Source organism: Sorghum bicolor, chromosome 6, assembly GCF_000003195.3.
Source record: "Sorghum bicolor cultivar BTx623 chromosome 6, Sorghum_bicolor_NCBIv3, whole genome shotgun sequence".
NCBI lineage: Eukaryota > Viridiplantae > Streptophyta > Magnoliopsida > Poales > Poaceae > Sorghum > Sorghum bicolor.
This window is the reverse complement of record NC_012875.2, coordinates 44414509-44436780: the sequence shown is the minus strand read 5'-3', so window position 1 is coordinate 44436780 and position 22272 is coordinate 44414509. Positions and strand designations below refer to the sequence as shown.

At 40.7% G+C, this 22272-nt stretch overlaps 3 protein-coding genes and 1 long non-coding RNA gene across 4 annotated transcripts; 2 read left to right on the top strand and 2 right to left on the bottom strand.

Annotated features, from left to right (window-relative positions):
- On the top strand, positions 1140-6625 carry LOC8073984 (protein SET DOMAIN GROUP 41). Its single transcript, XM_002447783.2, has 6 exons — positions 1140-1473; positions 2706-3501; positions 3949-3988; positions 4064-4164; positions 4853-4951; positions 5475-6625. Exons 2-6 carry the CDS (start codon positions 2743-2745, stop codon positions 6387-6389), a joined length of 1914 nt encoding a protein of 637 aa, XP_002447828.2. The 5' UTR covers positions 1140-1473; positions 2706-2742; the 3' UTR covers positions 6390-6625.
- Positions 9257-10456, bottom strand: LOC110436478 (ethylene-responsive transcription factor ERF038-like). Its single transcript, XM_021463581.1, has 3 exons — positions 10392-10456; positions 10019-10056; positions 9257-9861 (listed from the first exon to the last, which is right to left on the bottom strand). Exons 1-3 carry the CDS (start codon positions 10454-10456, stop codon positions 9257-9259), a joined length of 708 nt encoding a protein of 235 aa, XP_021319256.1.
- On the bottom strand, positions 10535-11343 carry LOC110436677. Its single transcript, XR_002454508.1, has 2 exons — positions 11007-11343; positions 10535-10910 (listed from the first exon to the last, which is right to left on the bottom strand). It is a non-coding gene; the product is annotated as an uncharacterized LOC110436677 (long non-coding RNA).
- LOC8077593 (ATP-dependent RNA helicase laf-1) lies at positions 14712-16010 on the top strand. The gene is made up of 2 exons (XM_002447782.2): positions 14712-15398; positions 15476-16010. Exons 1-2 carry the CDS (start codon positions 14796-14798, stop codon positions 15680-15682), a joined length of 810 nt encoding a protein of 269 aa, XP_002447827.1. The 5' UTR covers positions 14712-14795; the 3' UTR covers positions 15683-16010.

Sequence of the window (22272 nt, the reverse complement as noted above, 5' to 3'; positions counted from 1 at the left end):
AATCCACAAGAAACTATTTGATATTTTTTTCAAAAAAACATTTATAGTCTGATGATTTATACCACCTAAAGCATCAAGTTTAATTTATCCCCTTGCAGCTGATGTAGTGTGATTGACGTATTCTACAAGAAAACTATTTGATAATTTTTCAAAAACAAAACATTTATAGTCGAATTTACCAACTAAACTATCATGTTTAATTTATCCATCACAATTGACGTAGTGTGGTTGACGTATTCTACAGGAAAACTATTTGATAATTTTCAAAAAAAAACATTTATAGTCCAATTTACTACATAAACTATCAAGTTTAATTTATCCCCTCGCAGCTGACGCAATGTGGTTTTTTTACAATAGGTGACGTAATGTGGTTAACGTGGCGTTACGTTACACAAAGTTGTGGTCCAAAACCATTCATAGAACAAAACTTTAAAACTTATTAAGGAGGCTAAAAACTAGTTTTTTATAAATGAGGTACGAAAATTAGATTATCATAAAAGTTGAGAGATGTTAAAAGCACCTTTTTCTGGAGAATTCATTTTTTTAAAAAAAAACTATCTAATCTCCCTCAGGTACTGTGCAATTCTAATTTGCCTCCCTTAATTAGAAAATCGGATTTTAAAAACATGGAACTCTGATTTATTGTTATAAATTATTAGAAAACTTATTTTGCCTTAGAAAATATTTTTAAGTCATGCTCTATGTTTTTGTCCCTTGCTTAAAACTATTTCCTTTTATTAAAAAATTACTCATATATGAACTGAGGCCCAGTCCAACTACCAATCAAGAGAGAAATTTTGACCGAAGTAGATTCCATGGCCCACATAGTCCAAAAAGGCCCGCTCTTGCTCTATTCTATGGGCCAGGCCCAATGAAAGAAATCTGGAACTAGGCCTGAAGATCGATGTAGTGTTCACTCAAAAACTAAATTCATCTTAAGATACATGTATGAAGTTTTTAAATATAGATGAAAACAAAAATTAATTACATATTTTATTTATAAATTACAAGACGAATCTTTTAGATTTAGTTAGACAACTTTTGTCAAATAAAAAATAAAAATGCTACACTATTAAAATTTTAAAAATTTTTGGATCGGCCTAAGCAAAGAAGGGCCCACTAGAGGGCAGTTGAAGCTGGGCCTAGCAGGCTAGCAGCTAGTGCGTGGCGGCGACGGCGGCGACGGCCGGGGGAGACTGAGCGGCCGAGGAGCCGGCGCGGCATCTGTGCATCCGCTCATCGCGCATCGCGGCGGCCCGAGGCCGCGAGCAGCACAGCAGGGCGCGCCCGGCGACGGCGCGGCACCGGGCGACGCGCGAGCGCGCGGCCGGTCTCAGCGCCACGACGCATCAAAGCCGGCGCTAGGCAGGGGGCTATCGCGTCCCACTGCTGCGCAGCTGTCCCTGCGCTGGGCCCTGGAGGATTGGTGACGGCACTCACCAATTTGTGTTTTGCAGAATTGGGAGAATTCAAGTAAGTACTAACTAGGTATATAAATGCGGTTCCATTTCACTGCTTCAATAAGCCCCTATTTTGATTCTCAGTTTCCGGTTGTAGATAAAATGCAGATTGTTTAGCATCATTCTCTGCAATTCGTTATGTAGATTGCTCATTGTTATTTGCCATACTATCTGTTAATCATGCTCTAGTGAATATTAATTGGTGTCCGTGTCATCTATTGATTTGGTATGGACAAATCACATACTGTATTTTACTTCTCTGAGCGATGTATTCTGGATTGTTCCGCTATGTTTTCATGTAAAACTGGTTTAGGGGGTGTTTAGTTCTCCTTTTTTCTCAAAATTTTTTGAGTTTTGGTTCATTATTTTGCAAAATGGAACTAAACACCATGCAAATTTTTTTGGCAAAAAGGTGGTTATTCTCTATTTTGGATTTTGGCCTCAAGAGGCCAACTCAAGAGGCTGTCATGAGGGTAATAAATTCTGTATTTTAGATGGAACTAAACATGACCCTGAAAATTTTAGCATTTTGTATTTCATCACTCTAAAGTAGTTGGTATTTTGCATTTTGGATTCTATGGGGAACTAAACACCCCCTTAAACTCCTATATGGGTCTTGTATGCGACATTTTAACTCAAGTTGGTCTATGGCTCTTGTATTTTAGAACCCTTATACTTTTCCTTGATCGGCCCCTGCTTGAATCCTCTCCTCTCTTCCATAGCTGTCGCTATTTCTTTCTCCGCCTGGTCTGTGAATGGCGCTGCATTGGTTTAAGGAAAGTAGAGCCTCTCCTGAATCAACCTTTGCTTAGTTTTAGCCATTAGGGTAAGGGTTTGGTGTTTCTAGACCTAATCTAGTGGCTCCACTGGTGGATTGGGAGCATCAGCCTTTTCTTTATTACCCAACCACTACAAATTGGTTTGTCTGATCAAGTTTGCTTTTGTTCCTGTTTTGCCTAATCATATGGGGATTTTCGAGGAAAAAACTGGGATGTTATTTTTCGTGTGTTATGGGGTGCTTGCAGTAAAGGTGGTTAGATTACTTTGGAACAAGTAGTTCAATTTTGATAAGCATTGGGTTCTCTCAAGTTATGGTCCTCAATCAATTCTGATAAGTGTTGGAGCACAAGAGTGTAATTCAGGTGTAGGGAACTTACTTCAAAATGGCAAACAAATGAAAAAGAAATATAAAATAAAACAAGTTATGTTCTATTTGCCAAAGTACTAATTATATGCTATGTACAGAACTTCACAACAGGCCAGGAAGCTTCAAAGGTTGGCAATGGAGATGAGGGCCCGGGAATCTGTAAGCTCGTCGAAGGACCTAACTGGGGAAATCGCACCTTATGCCACCGCCCTACATGATGTGTTCCTCCAGTCCCATTGCTCATCGTGCTTCACCAAATTACTGCCACAAGCCCCCTGTGTAGTTTCTTGCACGATTTGCTGTTCTCTTCGATACTGCTGTTCAGAGTGCTTTGGTGCAGATTCAGCAGTGCATTTTTCTTCTGGTGAATGTTGCTTCTTTGTGGACCACCTCAAGAGAGCCTCCCCATCCTATGTTACTGAAGGAACCAGTGATTTGCGTGCTGCCCTCCGCCTTCTTTATGTGCTTGAGATGCATCGTCTTGTTTCTTCTGATTCAATCGATAAGTACAGTAGAATTGGTGGACTTTCAGCAAGTGGTATTGAGGAAGTTTTTGAGGGAGGTGAGGTTATTGCTGAAAGGATACTGGAGGGGAGCTTATTGATGTCATCTGCTAGAAAATCAAGGGCACAGACTTCTTTTATTTTTTCTGATAGGCTTAAACTTGAGAAGATGGCATTATGGGCAGTGATTATCAATAGTGTTGAGGTGCAACTTAGTGAAGCGTTAGCTATGGGTGTTGCAGTGTATGGCCCAAGTTTCTCATGGTTCAACCATAGTTGCTTTCCCAGTGCTTCTTACCGGTTTGTACTGGCTCCAAGGAATGAAGACTATGCTTCACAGAAATCAAAATCCTGTGTAGTCCCTGCTAGCAAAGGAGTTGCAGCTGATGTGGTAAAGGCAAATAATGACCATTTTGTTTAGGACCTACTAAATTTTTGCTTGTATCATATAAAGAGTAAGTTAAAATATTTGAATACTGTTCACAACATACTTTCATTATTATCATAAACAAGTGCTATTTGAATGTTTATACAGATATATGGTTCCCAAACACTTCCTTCACCACCAATTGTTCAAAATTTAAATAGTCTGAATCAAACAACACTTGTTTGTGACAACCAATTGTAATGTATTTGTAGAATAAAATAAAAAATGTAATAACATGAAAATATCTTTCGAGTATATGCCATTTTCACATGCTGAATCTAAATATTTATGAAGATACTCATGTTTAAAATTTCAATAGTTTGATTACACACATTCTAGTTAGGCATTACTTATCTAGTATTTACATGAGATAAAATGTGAAGTGTATTATTGTGTTTGTTTTTATTGCAGTGGCATGCTTGGCAATATCAAGAAGATCATTCTACTCATGGTACTTCATTACATTCTACTTTCACGTGCAACAGTTAAATTCGTCACTCTAAACTTTCTCCATAACTCTTTCTAGCACTGTGCAAATATGGCCCAAGAGTTGTTGTTCGTTGCATAAAACCAATTAACAAGGGAGATGAAGTTTGCATAACATACATTGATATTCTCCAGACCAGGGTACTATTTCTTGAATTTTGCTGAACCCATATTTGTATAGTTTCCCTGACACATTAAAGTCAGTATAACCATAATAATGTAGATCTCCATATAATGTTTCCAAGAACCTAATCAAGGTTTACTTGTGCAGTTCGTTGTAGTGTGTGCTACTTGAGTTACTGTCACGCCCAGTATTTAATGTTTACATAACCGATATATCATATTTTTCCCTTAATTTTAGAATTTTGGTCTTTTGGACTGTAATTTAGAACAAAATTATCAAAGGATATAACACTCTCACTCAGTTTTGGTAATTTTGTTTCTATTGAGCAGCTGCTGTTTGTTGTTACATGATACAGTGCCCTGATTAATAGTGTATTGCTTGTTTGCTTATGCAAAAAATTATCTTGACTCACACGGTTACACCTACTGCAAGTTGCACACCACTGTCTAGTGCATAGCTATGCAACTTGATAAAATTGTCAACTTGTCTTGAGAACTTTGGTTTGCCTGCTTTTTAGCAGAGGAAAGCAAAATGTTGACTGGCCCCTTTTGTTTTGATGTAGCCTTCTATACTACAGCACTAATGATTGGTTAATGCATACTGGTTATCTTAGTAAAATAAACTTTCGTGGTATTTGTACTGGTTGTATTTCAAATTAAATATTCTATTCACTTATGTTGGCATGCTCATAAGAATTCATTACAGGAAGCAAGGCAATCAGATTTGTGGTCGAAGTATAAATTTATTTGTTCTTGCAAGCGCTGTATTGCATCACCAGAGCCATACACTGATCTTATTTTGAATGTAAGAATGAAATCTGAGAGAAAACGTTCTCATTATTTACTTGCCTCTTTTAGTATTCTTCATTAGTATTGATATGAAGCATTTGTACTGTGGTGATTAGGTTTTCCTACTTTTACATTGTTGCAGAGTATTCTGTAAACTGTTATCAAACTGCATCAATTTGCTACTCTGCCATGAAACTTTGACCAACAATTGATGGTACTTGAAACTTAGCTTTTCTTTATTAGGAAGCAAACTGATCCCACTGAGAAAGCAGAGATAAAATAAAGAGAAGAATAAAACTAAAATAGGGAGTCTGTCCAGTGGAAAACTAAAGCCCTATTGGTAAAGCTAGCTCTATGCATGTGTAGTTAGTAAACAGACTCTACTTTCAGCCACTGCTAATACCAATATTTTATTTTGTGCCCATTCTATACATTTGTAGCAGGTCCATTTTGCTTATTTCATGTGTCGCTGGTTGTTAAATATTTTGTGGAAAATGTGTAATTTTCCTAATCAGTGTTTATGTGACTACTTAATCCAGTGTGATGCGAGGGACTTGGATAAAGCAGAGGATACTGTTACAACTCCAACAATTGAGGATTTGGGTGATATACTAGAACAGGCAATATCTGAGTATACGTCAAATGATGACCCTAAAGCTTGCTGTGATATGATTGAAAGCATGCTTTCCAATAATTTGGTGAGTGGTTTGAAGCAAGAGGAAATTTTAGGGAGAAAACATATACTACACCCTCTTCACCATATATGTCTTACTGCTTACATGACACTTGCCTCTGCTTACCGGTTTCGTGCCTTAAGTTTAGAAGCTGTCTGTTTAGATGGAGAAAATACTGATGACTTTTTAAGAATGGCTAAAGCAGCAGCAGCGTATTCATTGGTACTTGCAGGGACTACACACCATTTGTTCTTATCTGAATGTTCTTTTATGATTCCCCTGTCTCATTTTTTGTTAAATACTGGACAGTCTCTGTTATATCTTGTTGAGTCTATCAAGGGAAAGACGAGGCAAAATATATCTGAGGTTCGGTTCAGCTTTTCTTCATGTCCAGCAAGTTCTACCAAAAAGGATTCACCACCATACCATGAGTTTAGATCAACCTGTGAAGCGTTTGGCAAGCAAATGTTATCTTTGTCATTGCATTGCTGGTCGTTTCTAGTGCAAAGTTTACCCAGCCTGGAAAAGATAAAGAACCCCATGGAATTTAGTATGCTTGGAACAACAATATATCAGTCTGTCCTATCTGAGGAAAATCATCTCAACCTTTCTGCACATCAGCCAGTAGGTTTCACAAAGAAACAACCGGAGTGCATTCTTAGTTTGGCTCTATGTTGTGTCGCCTATTGCAAATATCTTGCAATTATATGCTATGGCCCACAACATTATCTGGCAGATCAGGCAAAATATCTACTTGAAGATATCGATCTTGCACAATGAATTCTCTTTCTTGGCATAGGTGTGTTGTAAAATCTTAAGCTCCTAGGAGTTAATGTTCAGTGTGTGTATTATCAAGGCTGTTGAGCTTTTATTTTCTATATGATTGTATGCTAAGCTCATTCTTTGATTGTATGCAAGCAAGTTGTACCATTGATATTGTACCTTTCTGACTTTTCTGTTCTGAACTTCTGATGAAGAAAAGTTAATAATCTTCAGTTGCACTTGGTTTCACATTACATCATAAATCTATGGTTTCTAACTTCACTTAATAGAGAGTTGTCTGAAACTGGGTTCTTAGATTTTGTATCCAAAAGATGATCTCTAATTCATTTATTCCGTAACTTTTCTCATTACTAGTATAGTGCCCGTGCTAACGCCACGGCTTTATTTCTGGGACGCACATGGAAACATTTAATTCTTATTAAAAATAGCAGTAGGCTAAAAAAAATGCTCTAGTAAACTCTGCACTCAGCATAACAAATGATCAGGTAATTGTCATCCAATAAACTCTGAACTCGACATAATAAGTAGCAGATTCTTGATATCCATGGAAACAACCAAAGTGGTAGGAAGCTCAGTGCAGCACCAATTTTTTTCATCTAAAATAAAAGAAAAATTATAAGGTTGCAATTGCACAATTAGGACAGCTTTCCTAACATCATGAACCATCGTCCAAGAGAAGGATCCAGTGGCACCACTTAGCAACTTGAGGACTTCAAGATCAGTGGCTAATGCAACGCCAACCCAATGCTTAGTTGATTTCTCAAAGAATTTCTCTTCCGCCCCATTAATCACCACAGACTCGGCGATGGTCTTCCACTTGAGTTGAGTGTATCCTCGTGGACGATCTGGAAAAGATCAACTGTTGGAAATGGATTGGAGACCTTTGACGAAGTGCAGATTTCAGATAACTTGCTGTGGCCAGAAATAATCAAGATATTATCACACCACTTTTCTGCTCAACATATGCACTGGTTTTGTTTTTAGATAGGGAAAACATGTCTCCAAATACCTTATATTCCTGATTACAGATTCAGAGACCAGTGCTTCTTGCAGGGCGCTAGCTCCAACATTTGTCCCTAATCTCCTGAAATTAAGTACAAATTATATTATAAACTCAAGTCAAATCAAGAACACTAAACGGAGACCAAGGCAATAAACTATAATTGCTTACCTTTCTTAGTTTTGAGAGCTTGTCAGGAAGTGCATCCAACTGACTGTTGTCAGTCCGTTTAGGATCGTGAAGTATAATTTTTGGAGTTGTGGTTTTTGCCTTTACAGAGGTAGATTCTATCTTCTTACAAGGCTTTGGCCTCTAATCAAAAGATGAATCATTTAGTCGCCTCGACATTGATTCCTGATGATAGAGACAAAGAAGAAATGATTACTGTACAAGTACATAACTTTCTGTTCTACACCATAAGGACACAACTTTATGTTGTATACAGGCAAAATGACTTTCCAATCATGCTACCTAGTGATATGCAGAAGAAAAAAAAAGCACTCTGAAATTTCTGTGCTCTGTTATCAGCCAAGACAAACATTGAGAATATATTCTTGTAAATGAATCATTCAAAAATAGGGTCATTTGAGCACCAAAATAAAAGAGTTATTAGGTCCATCCATGTTCAAAAGGAGTATCTGACAAGTTTTATTTGAACCCTATATCATGTAGGCAAAGGTAAAATAGCTAGCAACCTATGGCATATCATCCATGGTTTGTGTCCCTGTTTTCTTTAGCTCAACAGGCTTAATGATTCATCCATGGTTTGTTTCTTGTAGATGTAAAATAACAACTGACCTTTTCGTGTTTAACTGGCTGAATTTTTGTTCCTATAAAGATGTACATAGGTATGCTACTGTGCTTCACAGTGCAGAATGCAGATCAGCCCCCACCTAGACTCCTAGACATTGCCCTCCCATTGACTGCAATTTCTTAAATTATTGTGTGCTTGCCTATGGATTGTGCTTAGGTTACGATGAATTTCTCCTCATCATGATTTTGTAGGTACCTTGTTGACATCAAGTGAGTTGCGGAGGAAAGGATGCTGGATGCTGCAGAGAGAATCATGAATACTTACAAAGCCTTTTCAAGGATGTAGATTACCTGTCCAAATCAAATTATCTTGTTTTTCTTTTTTGTGCATGCTAGGGCTCTTACAATGATGGTTTGTAGTCTAAGTTAGAAGGAAGGTAAAATGCTAATGATGGTTTAATGTATATTAAGCTATATTACCTCGCAATTGATGTCATATAAGCAAATAAATGTCAAGTATGTCTGGCCTGCATCGGCTGCCTTTTTTCCTTCTAATTAACAATGTTGTGAAGATGGGAATGATCTAATTCAATATTTATTGCATGTCATAAGACTTCACACATGTATTACCCATATATCTGAAGGTCATGGAATTTTATGAATACTCGTAGCAACGCATTGCCTTATATAAATGTCACAAACAAGGCACTCACATGGGTGTACTTCTTTTCGGCATCTGGCGTAGCGATCTCGTTTGCTGTAACTATTGCCATTTGTGAGAACCCGCATCTGCTCGATGATGTTATGGTTTCTGAAATGCCAGCGACAACATCCTCGGTACGGTCTGCTCTGCATGAGGTTCCAGCTTCTGAATTAGCTGCTAGCGCGCCATCGTGACCTTGTCCCACAGCCACTTCAGTCGTGTGTGCTGTCCGCGATGCTGACGATTTAGGCACAACTCCTTCACAATTCCTTTCCTCCCCAAACAGCTGCTTCCGGCAACTCATTTTTATATAGATTAAACTGAGAAACATTACAGAAACATACGGATCGGATATTTCATAAATAAGTGCTCTACAAGATACATACAATTCGTTCTCTAGTATTTTTTTTAATTCATACTTGGGAGCTGTTGCGGCGACGAGATTGCTTCTGCTGGCGAACCAGGACGTCGCCGGACGACAGGGAAGGTCGTCGCGAGTCCGGGGCGTCCGATGAGGCGGTGGTCTCGGATGTAGACACGGACGACGGCGAGGTTGAGGACACCTGGGTCGACGGCGGCGGCGGCGCCTCGATCTTCACCACCTTGTTCACCACCAGGACCACCTCGACCTCGGGGTCGTCCTGACCACCCTCCATCTGCTGCCGCCTCCGTTTGTTCGCCGTTCGCCGTCGCTGGCGCGGCCCAAAGGTCAGCGCCGCGGGTGCCGACCTCGTTGGGGAAGTTGAGGATGGCCTTGGCGGCGCACATCCGGAACGCGGCACGGTCGTAGGCGCGCGCGGCCTCGACGGGCGCGTCGTACGTGCCGAGCCACACGCGCGAGCCACGCCGCTTCGGGTCGCGGATCTCCACCACGTACTTGCCCCAGGGCCGTTGCCGGACGCCGCGGTACTTGCGGTCGCGTGGTGGAGGTTTTGTGCGATACGGAGGTTTTGTCCTCCACGGCCGGGAAGCCCGAGCCCTTCCTCCATGGCCGGGAAGCCCGACGCGGTTTTCTGTGAGTACGAAGTTATGGTGTTTTTCACGGGGATTTTTTTTTTTTTGCGATACGGAGATGACGCGAGGCGACGCGTGAGGGCGGGAAATTTTTTTTTGCGATACGGAGATGACGCGTGAGAGCGCGTGAGGGCGGATGTAAGGTTGTGATCATACTTTGAATCTGAGTCGTTGATCTTGCAGGTGAGATTTGCCTGGAGAAGATTTCAATTATAGTAAAGATGCAACGAAAAAGTATGCACAAGCTTTCTGGTCAGGATGCAAATTCTTAATTTTTGCTGCTCATGGAATATGTGGCTGGGCCATGAAGGGCAATCATTTCTGATTCGAACAAATGTGCAAATAATATTATTTTATTTATACTTTAAAGATAAGCTAGTTATGATTGAAAGATGCTCGTATCATTTATCACAAAAGTTGCACATTTTGGTAGCTCATTGAAGAGTGGTCTCACATCCACCAAAATTATTTAGGAGATTTTCTTGCAACATTTTAATAAGACAAGGAAAGGAACACAAATGCGCATTACTTTTGGGCAACTTTGTCTTGGTTCAATGAACTGAAAACACTATCCCACTTGATTAAGAATACCATTCTCTCCCTGGGTGGGGTTTTGGAGGCTGGCGCTGGCTCTGATTGAAATTGCTTTCTAGTAATTCTGCAAGTAAAAGAGAGAAGAAAAAAATCATGTATTCAGACTTCAGTGACATGGTCACAGCTCACTGTTACGAATAAACCAGTGATGTCTGGTTCAACTGAATTAGTAGAATGAGCCCACTTTGTCAAGTTACTAGTACAACTCAAAGTCACATGTTGCTTAATTAACCCTGGAAGTCACATGTTGCTGTGAACTGATGAGCACTGACATCCGACTTGTAGACCAGAAGAAGCAAGCAGGTGGTTGTAATGTGTGTTCCCTGACGGCAAGTGCCATTTCCCCCGATATGATGTTCACGTTCAACCGCTGCCATTATATATTACTCCGAGCTTCGTTCAGTGCTTATCGATTCCACCGGTTGCATGCATGTGTACGATCGACGGAGCGTGCCTAAACGAAGATCACACAAAGATCACCATGTTTGTGATAAAAAAAAAAAAGAAGATCGCCATGTAACTGCCATTCGACCGGCCGGCTGGTAATTACACTGTGTGGGCATGTTCGTGTATCCATCGGTTCTTGACGAGCATTAATGCATCGGCGTCGAAGAAAAGGATCGCAGGAATGCGGCCAATAAGTAAGTGATTGCAGCCGTGTTGGCGATGGAGAGCTGTGAACTGATCGATAGCACCTAGTAGCTTTTAGTAGAGACACGTTCAGCTCGCGTAGAGAGACAAGTTTGTCGACATCTACCGCATGCATTCAGACAGTGAGACAGTGTAGTACGACTGCCGCGGCGCGCTCGGATCTCCATCTCACAACGCGCATGCGCCGCGGGACGGATCGGATCAGATCGGAATATGCCTGCCTCGATCGGCCACTTGGCTTGGCTCCCCTCCCCTCCCCTCCACATCAACATCGACGCCTGCGCGGCCGCGGCTTGCCGTTGCCGACACAGAGGAGAGTGTGAGGAAGGCAGCCACTGGACTGGACTGGACTGACCAGGGCGACACGGCGCTTCACCACGCAACCCACGGCCACGGGCGATCGATAACGCGCCGCGCCGCGCCGGCCCTCCGCGGGCACGCCACGTCCCCTTCAGTCCTCAGCCTGTCTTGTTCATGAAAGTACTATTCGCTTGAATGAATGATATATTGAGGCTTTGTTTAGTTCGCAAAAATTTTCAAGACTCTCCGTCACATCGAATCTTAAGTCGCATGCATGGAGCATTAAGTATAGATAAAAATAAAAACTAATTACACAGTTTACCTGTGAGATGAATCTTTTGAGGCTTGTTACTCTGTGATTGGACAATATTTGTCAAATAAAAACGAAAGTGCTAAAATTTTTATGAACTAAACAAGGTCAGCCGAATCGCCTCCAGATATAATGCCTAGCGAACGCTTGCTGCCCGGAACGGATCGGACGACGTCTTGTTGTCTCGCCAAAAAGATTTTTTTTTTTTTACATCTAATTTGTTATGCATGAATGGAAGAAACAAAAAAATATGTCAAAGTGATTTATAATTAGAAATAGAACGCAGGGAGTAATATTGAGAGAGAAGGAAACAGCAAGGCCGGTCCATTGTCTCAAAATATTGTGATGAATATGATGCCGCGCGCTGGGCGCTGGGAGGTGACATGAATATGAATATGATGCCGCTGGGCGCTGCGCCGAACCGATGGATCCTCCGCGTGCCAAGCGAGCGATATTATATGATCGATGGGCCAATGCATGGCATTCATGTATCTCTTTCTGCTTGGCCGGAGCATCATCCGTTCTCATATGCATGGTGGCCGCATTGCATTGCATTGGGCGGCGGACACACACGTACGTTCCTGTCAGCACGGCGAGCGACCGACGGCGGGCCGCCTCGCGCGCAACCGATGCCGACGGAACCACCGCCGGCCTTTAATTTTGTCGTCGTCCGATCGACGAGATTTTTTTCTTTTCTTGTGTTGGGAGGCCGGGACAGGGAGGGACAACTACTAGGCACGTGTAGCGCGGCCGTGCCGTGGGAGCCCTTGATTGCTGAAAGCAACCGTCTGATGAAGCAAAGCGCGCGCCACTTGAAGACCACCACGTATACACTCTAGCTACTGTACAACTGGCCTGAGACACGGATGACGACGTACTCCTCCTATAGTATATATATATATATATATATATATATAGCTAGTAGTACTTGAAAGGCCACATGCTACTGTGCCACGCACGTGGTTTGTACGTACGTACGCGGCAGTTTGGGTCGGCAAGGCAACGTACTTAGCACATATATACGTACGCGTAGCAACATTTATGCAACTTGGCATGTTTCTATCCAGAACAAATATAAGAGTTCCTTGTGTCCAGAAAATAAGTTTGTAAGCATGTAAATTAGTGCTGCTGTCCACCTGCGTATGTCACTACCGGATCGATATCGATGGATGATATCTCGCCATCTTATTGCAATATATCTCTAGTCGTGTTTGACACGATCAGTTTTGATTTTGCCCAAAAGAAGTGATATTAGACTATTATATTATATATTATTATACTACTCTATTCTAGTTCGGATTTTTCGGAAAATATCAAGTGCAGCCATATTCTTCTCTCACATTTTCCTCTGTACTCCTTCTATATTTTAATATAGTGCGTTAAGACAACTTAAGAGAACACTTAAATGACGTGTGTACCCATAGATTATTCTAATTATAGAGTTTCTCTCGTCAAATTATAGAGCTTCCCTTTTAACAAACCTTATCAAATTAAAATATAGTTATTACGTAGAATGCATTGTATTTCAATACAAATTTTATAAGTTACAATACACTCTATTTTAGGACGAGGGAGTATATATATTCGTCTGAAACATACAACACCAATCTGTATTTTACTCCGACACTACCCTGTATTTTGCTATGTGTTCTGAAATAGATACAACTCATGTATTTTTGTTCTGAGTTTCGAAACTTGCTCTCCCTCATTAAAACCACCACAAAATGTATTTCAATAGTGCAATTGTTGAGTTTAGTTGCACATCAGAAAAATAAAAACTCATGGAAGTGGAGGCTCCACCGCTCCAGTCATGTTCAACATCTAGAGCCTCTCCTTTCTCTCTTTCATATCTATAAAAATTAAAAGAAGCTCTTTCATGTCTATGAAATTATTATGAGGGGTTAAAATAGGAGCTCCATTATCGTGGTTGAGGGGAGGGAGCTTTGAGCCCTGACTCCCCCATTGCTGAATCCACCCCTGATTAATTACTTTAATTAGTGTTGTAGAGGTATATAAATTTTCTATAGTCCACCCCTGATTAATTACTTTAAGTTTGGAGCTGTGACATGCATGTTTGGTTTGCCACACAATATTGTCAAAGTTTGCCAAGAAAGCTTGCTGAACTCCTTTTAGCAAAACAGACACCACAAAATCTTGCTGCAAACTCTAGTTTCACACATATGTGATCTATATGGCAAATAATTTAGCATGACTGAAGAAGCTTAAACACATGCCTGTGAAATTATGCGAAATCGTGGTTAATCTTGGCATACAACCAAATAGGCTGACATGTGAGCTTGAAACTTCTTTCTGAGTGGACGAACTCATAGATTTTGGGGTGCGCGCGCACGCGCGCACACACACGCTATGACCTATGAAGTATGATTTTAATTAACCAACAGGTTCAGTCAAATAATACAGATAATATAATGATAGTATAACACGCAGCTAGCCTATGCATGGCCTTCTATGCATTGCATCTAGATAAAGTAAGAACTTTCGGTGCAGAGCTCAGTCCCATTCTGATAACGAACCGTGATGACTTTATTAATCCTCTGCTCCACCAATGCGATGATGCTGCTAAAGCAAGCATATCCATCTCCAATTAGAGAATTTTATCTAGTTATTCACTTTATCAGAGCGAAGATGTCAGAGCAAATTGTGAGTGGCTCTACCTAGTTTAATTAACTATAAAAATTGATCTGTTCTGTTCACTTTCATTGACGCAATGATACATATATTCAAGAAAAAAAATAGATTCGGATTTCAGGGAATAAACCCTCATCCATTATTCTAATCCATGGCCCAACCAGATGATGTCGACAACCAAGCAACTAGCCAACTAGTTTGTGTCTCTGGAGGAGAAAATATCTCCGATCCATTTCGAGATTAAGGCAAATCAACTAGAATTAGCATCTACCTATCAGATATTCAGATTTTTGTTAGGACGTGTGCATCATATTAACCACGAATCCCTTCTATAAATACTCTGCCATTGCTTTGTTCTTGGAAACATAGTGCAACAAACAACTGCAAGCAAAGCTCTACTATACTCTTCAATACACGACTACGTGAACGATGGCTGACGAGTACGGCCGCAGCGGCTACGGCAGGTCCGGCGCCGGCGACGACTACGACAGCGGCTACAACAGCAAGTCCAGGACTGATGACTACGGCCGTGGCGAAGGTGGCTACAACGAGTCCGGCGGCGACGACTACGGCCGCCGCAGTGGCGGCGATGGGTACGACAGGTCCGGCGGCGACGACTACGGCCGTGGCACCGGCGGCGGTGGGTACAACAAGTCCGGCAAGGACGACTACGACGGTGGGTACAACAAATCGGGCACCAACGACGACGAGTACGGCCGCCGTGGCACCGGCGGCGGGTACAACAGCAAGTCCTCTGGCGATGACGCGTACACCGGCGGCGCCGGGTACAACAGCAAGTCCTCTGGCGACGACGACGCATACACCGGCGTCGGGTACAACAGCAAGTCCTCTGGCGACGACGCATACACCGGCGGCGGGTACAACAGAAAGTCCGGTGGCGCGGACGACGGCGAGTACGGTTCCTCCCGGGACGACGACGACTCGGAGATGTACAGGAAGGAGGAGAAAGAGCACAAGCACAAGGAGCACCTCGGCGAGATGGGCGCCCTCGCCGCCGGCGCCTTCGCCCTGGTAACGTCCATGCATTTCCTTACGTACACACGAATTACCAGTCACGTTCATATTGACAACTGCTTGTGTCCATGCAGTACGAGAGGCACGAGGCGAAGAAGGACCCGGAGCACGCGCAGCGGCACAAGATCGAGGAGGGCGTGGCGGCGGTGGCGGCGCTGGGCAGCGGCGGCTTCGCGTTCCACGAGCACCACGACAAGAAGGAGGCCAAGGACGCGGCGGAGGACGCCGAGGAGGAGTCCGGACGCGGCGAGGGGAAGAAGAAGCACCACTTCTTCGGCTGATGATGGAGCTGCTGCTGCTCTTCGCTACTCCAACAAGCAGCATGCATGCTTGCATGCATGCAGCAGCCAGCTGGAGAATAAAAAAACTCAGTGTATCCGTTTATGTATGTATGTATGATGATGTGCCGGTATCACTGTGTAGTTATACTGTGATGGTGTGTCTGTGTATGCTGTTAGCTTTGTGCACTGTGGAGAGTACGTGTAGTGTGTGTTTATTTGGTGCATGGTTACGGACTTACGGTGTGCATGGCTGCATGTGCATTTGCCTAATAAGTTGTTTTTCACTCCTATGTGGTATATATATGTAAATGTTTTAATTTTCACTTGACTTTTCTTTTATCAAGACTTTGAGAATAAAAAATTTCTTCTCCCGAATAAAACATTTATTCTTGCGTGTTAAGAAACAGCCGTACATTATAACGTCCGAGCATTGTGTAAAGTGGATGTGTTCTATGAACCAAAGATTTTGTTTCCCTAACTTTCTATTAAAGGAGGAAATATATAGAAAAAAAAATCGATACATGTAAGGTGTTTGTTTGTTTGTTCCATATCCAGTAAATGTTTCAAGTTCATTTGTTGCAAAATCTTGTTCAACAAAAACAATCAGTATCAATAATAGAAGCAAAAACTAATCTTGAGAAGCATTATAGTTGTGTGCCTTTGTCTGTGTCGTATAGTGGCAGATACATAAATTAATAAAGGAGGAGACTTAAGTCATCTTTAACCCCCTAGAGCCCCTCTTTTACGTATGCCTAGCGTGATACCTAGCCTGCCCACTGCCAAGCTCGCTTCCGTATCCACCTTGCTTGCCGCCTAGCCCACTACTACCAGCCGTTTGCCGGTGCTCCACAGCTCCAGTGCTCCGTGTCACCCTCCTTGCTGTGTGTATCGTCCGTAGTCGACATCACTATTTAGCAAACGTTCGCTGCAGTCGAATGGAGCGAACGATTCTCTTAGAGTAATTTACTATTCTTTAGGAACAAAAAACTAGCACCAGCTTTCTTTTATGGATAATGTGTATGCGCACGTCTGTTTCTCTCAAGCGGACGTTGTGTGTGCTTATTTTCTTTTTTTATACGCAGCCGCACGAGTAACGATAGTTTCACTTTCACATTTTCTTTTTCTAGAACTGTATGTATAACTTAGAAAACTGAGTTACACAACATAACTTTCAGGATTAACTTAACAGTTCTACTATGGCCTTGTTTAGTTTCGACAAAATTTCGAATTTCACCACTGTAGCATTTTTATTTTTATTTGACAAATATTGTCCAATCATGAACTAACTAGGATCAAAAGATTCGTCTCGCGATTTACAGACAAACTGTGTAATTAGTTTTTGTTTTCGTCTATATTTAATGCTTCATGCATGTGCCACAAGATTCGATGTGACGGAAAATCTTGAAAACTTTTTGGATTTCGAGGTGAACTAAACAAGGCCTATATTTTTTTTACAAAAATTATATTATTCAAACATCTACGATAATAACATTCTCTTTATGTTTCATCACCTTTTTTTTAGAAATTAATCATTCGGGAACATAGATAAAAGGATTTACAAAAGGGTGGGGGAGCAAAATAAAAATAACTTTTACACCCTATATTACACAACAACTTCCATAAAGATAATGCAAAGCTACATAACAAGTTACATAATAGATTTGCATAACTTATGCAACTATGCTATTTAGATTCTATGTGTCTTTAATTGGAAGATATGCAAAATATATAATGTGTAAAATAATAAATGCAAATAATAAAGTTGACTACGAGAAACACATAAGTTAATAGCAAATACTAACATGATTATCTAACATAATGTGATAACACATGAAACTAAATACAATAAGTTCATCAAATAAGTTAAGGTGGTATGCACATGAAAACACAAGTTAGATATATTAACTCTGTACAATAAGTTAATCAAATAAGTTAGATAGATAAAAAGACATGTTACATACATAAACTTTGTATGATAAGTTAATCAATTAAGTTAGGTAGCATACACAAAAAAAACAAAAGTTAGATATTTACTATGTTATTTAACATAGCACAAAAAAACTAGATAAAAAATATAGAATAAGTTAAAAAGCACAGTTGATTATACAGTCTCATAACAAATTACGCTATATAACTTATGTTATACTTCTGCTATATTTCCCATCGGGGTTCTTCCTTAATATTTTCAAGATAGTCTCACACCATGCGGTACAATGGTTAAGGTGATGTGCCAATCAAGTGCGAAGCTTGGATCACTTCGGATACCTCTCAGCCACGTGTAGCCTTCTCGTATAGGTGTAGGTCTGGTGTGTAGTTACGTAAGTATACTACAACTTATAATAAATTATTTATGTAAAAAGGTAATAATTTAGAAAAATGCAAATTGGTGTACAGATAGTGGGCCACGAGCCAGTCCTAAATACTTTTCTTGGTTGTCCCATGGTGGCCCAAGTCGACACGTTACCGGACGATAGTTTCCTTCTGCCTTCCAAATCTTTGGTCACCAATGGCGGCAGCCTCCGACAAGGGATATACCGGACAACGTGGCAGAGCCGCAGCAGCTGGGCGTGGGACCGGCTGGGAACGTGCGAGGGCCCTCCGTGGTCACTGCAAAGGCAAAGCCCGCGGCAGTGTGACCTCCCATTCCAAAAAAAAGGGTTCCAAGTGGTTCCGAGTTTGCCTGGACCTTCTGGCACGGACCAACGGGGCTCAATCGGACCAGAGCCACCGACAGCTTCCCGCCTATTTTCCTTACCGTTTGTGGCAGAGGTAGCATACGAGTAGACAGAGATAGTATGCATATAGGCTAAAAGTAGTCATATCTAGCTGGCGCATCACATCCAATTTAACTTTCAGCCTATGCATGTGTTTTTTAATGAAACAAAAAAAGTTATAACTACTAAACTAAATATTCAAATTCAATTTTGATTTGACCATCGAGTTTCTTGCAATAAATCCTTCAAAACAAGATCTCACATGAATATATTTAGATAACTTTTTTACGGACATTTATTTTATAAAGATAGAACATTTTCTTTTATTTATCAGAGATGATGTTCTAAGTTAAAAAAATAATGTTCTATCTTTGTAAGAAGAGTGTTCTCGGACTAGGTTAATGAAATTAGTATTATAATATACATAAAAATAAATATATAATAACATAAATAAAAATAATAAAATCTAGAGCAAAAGTATAAGACAAAAAAATAAAACATGTAATATAAAAAAATTAAAAGAATATCATGCAGATGCTTTTTAAGCGTCCTAAAAATATACTATAGAACACCACATGTACACTAAATGAACATCGTTAGAAATACCATAGAACATCATTTAATGCATTATAAAACATCACATATATATTATGTGAACACCAATAAAATACATCATAGAACATCATATGTGTAGTAAGTGAACATCACTAAATACATCATAAAACATCTCGTTTATGCTATGAGAACATGACATATATATTATGCAAATATTGCAAAAATACATTATATTATATATATGCCATGTGAACATAAAAAACATCGCATGTATAACATGTGAACATAAAAATCACATGTCAACTACAAAAAACATCACAAAAAACAACATTATAAAAATAATAAATAAAAGACATAGATGAAATAAAATATACTTATTAGTAAAGAAACAAAGAAAATAAACAAATTAGAAAAAAAGAAAAAGAATAAAATATAAAAAGTTAAAAGAATAATAAAAAACACATAAAACCAAAAAAAAAATAGTGAGGCATGAAAATAAAAAATAATTGAAAAGAAAAAACTATAGAAAACATTAAGTAAAAAGAGAAAAGTAAAAGAGAGAAAAAAGAATAAACATAAAAACAAAAGTAAATGATGTAAACAAAAAAATGAAATACGAAAACATAAAAAAATCACATGAAACAAAAATAAAACAAAATATAAATTGAAGCAAGGAAAGAAAAATAATAAGAAAAGGAAAGAAAATAAAATAAAAATAAAAAGGAAACAAAATAGAGATAAACAATTTAAAAATGAAAAGAATAATAAAAACACATAAAACAAAAATAAAAAATAAATTAAGCACAAAAAGGAAATAAAAAGTAAAAAAATAAATTAAGCACAAAAAGAAAAGAAAAACAAAAAAAAAAGGAAGAGAAACTAACGTATACGTTACGTACTTGGAAGGCCGAAGCCTCACGTCGAAAACGTCGCGTCGCGGAGAGTGCAGGAAATATTGCATTGCGGAGCACGGAAACGTCGTTCGGACGAGTGACCCGAAGAATTGCCCGGACCAACGGCGAGGCTGTTGCTCCGTGGTCGGCAAAAGTTGGCACGTCGTTGTTCGGCTCCCTACCGGCACAAACGACCGTTGTTTACGGAATCCAATCAATGGGTGTCTAGTTTCTTTATTTCTTAAAAAGTTTTAGATTTTGGTTTATTATTTTGTAAAATAGAACTAAACGTATGAAAAATTTTTGGCAAAAAGGTGGTTGTTCTACATTTTGAATTTTAGCCTCAAGAGGCTAAAAAACCCAAAAAAAAAAAGCATCAAGAGGCTCTTATGAGGTCAATAAATTCTGTATTTTGAATAAAACTAAAATATGACCCTAAAAATTTGTTATTTTGTATTTCATCACTCCAAAGTAGTTGACATTTTGCATTTTGGATTTTATAGGGGAACTAAATACCCCGTAGTAATGTTTTTTCTCTTACAGTAAATCAGTCCTAATATTTCGGTCAAATGAACAAGCTCAGACCTTGTTTAGTTCACCCTAAACACAAAAAATTTTTCAAGATTTTTCATCACATCGAATCTTGTAGCATATGCATGGAGCATTAAATATAGATGAAAACAAAAACTAATTGCACTGTTTGCCTGTAAATCACGAGATAAATCTTTTAAGCCTAATTACTTTATAATTAGACAATGTTTGTCAAATAAAAACGAAAGTGTTACAGTGTCAAAATTCAAAAGAAAAATCTAAACAAGGCCTCAATATCCTTACCTCCTACGGAATGGAACCTGCCAAGTTTTCCACCCAACCAACGTCGTCCCAAAGGTCCGTCGTCTCCGTGCGAAACATGGCAGCACATGCATGTCGCCGTCCGGCTGATGAGGCGTGCGCGCGCGGCGGCGAAGGTAACCAGTGCAGGAGCATTTAGACCGGCGCCATCTCAACAGCCACCGCCCACCGCCAATTGTGGATTAAGTGTGCCTGCTCTTGCATGCATTGACTAATCTCACACGATGAGCACGCAAGAAATTATATTGTTAAACTATTATTACTATTTTCTTAATTACCCATGAGTATTGTTATTGTATATCCCGATAAGTGTGGATGTGTATTACAAATTATCAACTGCAGGTGTCAAGAATAGGTATTTAGAGCATCTCCAAAGAAATTTTCTTAAATTCATCCTCTGAATCATCATTTGATGAATCATTTGATTAAAAAATTATTTTAAATATTTTTTCATCCTTTGGCAACTTTTCTATATCTTATCCTCGAGAGTTAATCCCACCCTTGATCTTTGGTGAGCGAAAAATCTAGAACAAAAAAACAACAATATTTAGAAACCTAATTAAAGAAGCTATTGGAAAATGTTAACGCTAAAATCTCTACTACTATTAAAAATGAATGTCCCCGCGCCGCTCACCGGCGTCCCTGTGCCGCGTCGCAGTTCGCGCCTTGCCCAGACTGCCTACCTCAGGGAGCCGAAGCCAGAGGCGCAAGCGAAGAAAGTCCTGCTGCGGAAGTGCAGGCCGGTGCGCTCCCCCGCCGTTCCGCAGCAAGCCCCGGATACGTCGATCAACGCCAAGTTCCGAAAGGTCTTCCGTGAGCCGCTCACGGCTTCGAAGAGCGAGGCCATGCGGGAGCTGTTCCTTGTGGCGGGCCGCAGGGCGGCCGGTGTGGTGCTGGACGACTAATCCGTCCCCCCACAGCTGTGTCTTATGTCAGACAGCAAGTTCTTAGTCTGGAATGTGCGTGGCCTTAACAGCAGGGCCAGCCGTGTGTGTGTCCGTGACATCGTGCTTCTGGAGGCCGTGTCCGTGGTTTGCCTCCAGGAGACGAAGGTGGAACTTTTCTCTTTGTCTATGATCTCCGACCTGCTAAGCAGGACTTTGATTACTTGGTTCTCCCTTCGGTGGGGGCTTCTGGGGGGTGTTGGCTGCTTGGCGCAAGGACTGCTGGCGCGCGTGGGGAGCTCTGTCGGCACCTTTTGCATCTCGGTCCATATCCTGCCTGTTGATGGAGATCCGGTCCACGCGTTCTGGCTTACCACGGTATACGGGCCAACAGACCTCGCTCTCAAGGAGGCATTCCTTCAAGAGCTGGAGGGGCTGGCTGTGATGTGCGCAGGAGCTTGGGTTATTTGTGGTGACTTTAATCTCGTCTACCAGGTGCAAGATAAGAGCAACAACAGGATGAACAGGAGGCTCATGCTCCGTTTCAGAAGGTCCATTGACACGCTGAGATGGTTGAGGAGCTCCACCTGAATGGCAGGCGCTTCACGTGGAGTAACGAGCATGCTAGGCCTACTCTAGAGCGCATTGATAGGATCTTCACCACGGTTCCCTAGTTGGAGGCGCACCCCTTT

Coding starts and splice junctions, on each gene's coding strand:
- LOC8073984 (XM_002447783.2), top strand. CDS start 2,743: ATGGAGATGAGGGCCCGGGAATCTGTAAGCTCGTCGAAGGACCTAACT. Junction 3,502..3,948: donor AAGGAGTTGCAGCTGATGTG/GTAAAGGCAAAT, acceptor TTTTTATTGCAG/TGGCATGCTTGGCAATATCA. Junction 3,989..4,063: donor AGAAGATCATTCTACTCATG/GTACTTCATTAC, acceptor AACTCTTTCTAG/CACTGTGCAAATATGGCCCA.
- LOC110436478 (XM_021463581.1), bottom strand. CDS start 10,456: ATGGTATTCTTAATCAAGTGGGATAGTGTTTTCAGTTCATTGAACCAA. Junction 10,057..10,391: donor CAAGACAAAGTTGCCCAAAA/GTAATGCGCATT, acceptor AATCTTCTCCAG/GCAAATCTCACCTGCAAGAT. Junction 9,862..10,018: donor ATCAACGACTCAGATTCAAA/GTATGATCACAA, acceptor TCGTACTCACAG/AAAACCGCGTCGGGCTTCCC.
- LOC8077593 (XM_002447782.2), top strand. CDS start 14,796: ATGGCTGACGAGTACGGCCGCAGCGGCTACGGCAGGTCCGGCGCCGGC. Junction 15,399..15,475: donor CCGCCGGCGCCTTCGCCCTG/GTAACGTCCATG, acceptor GTGTCCATGCAG/TACGAGAGGCACGAGGCGAA.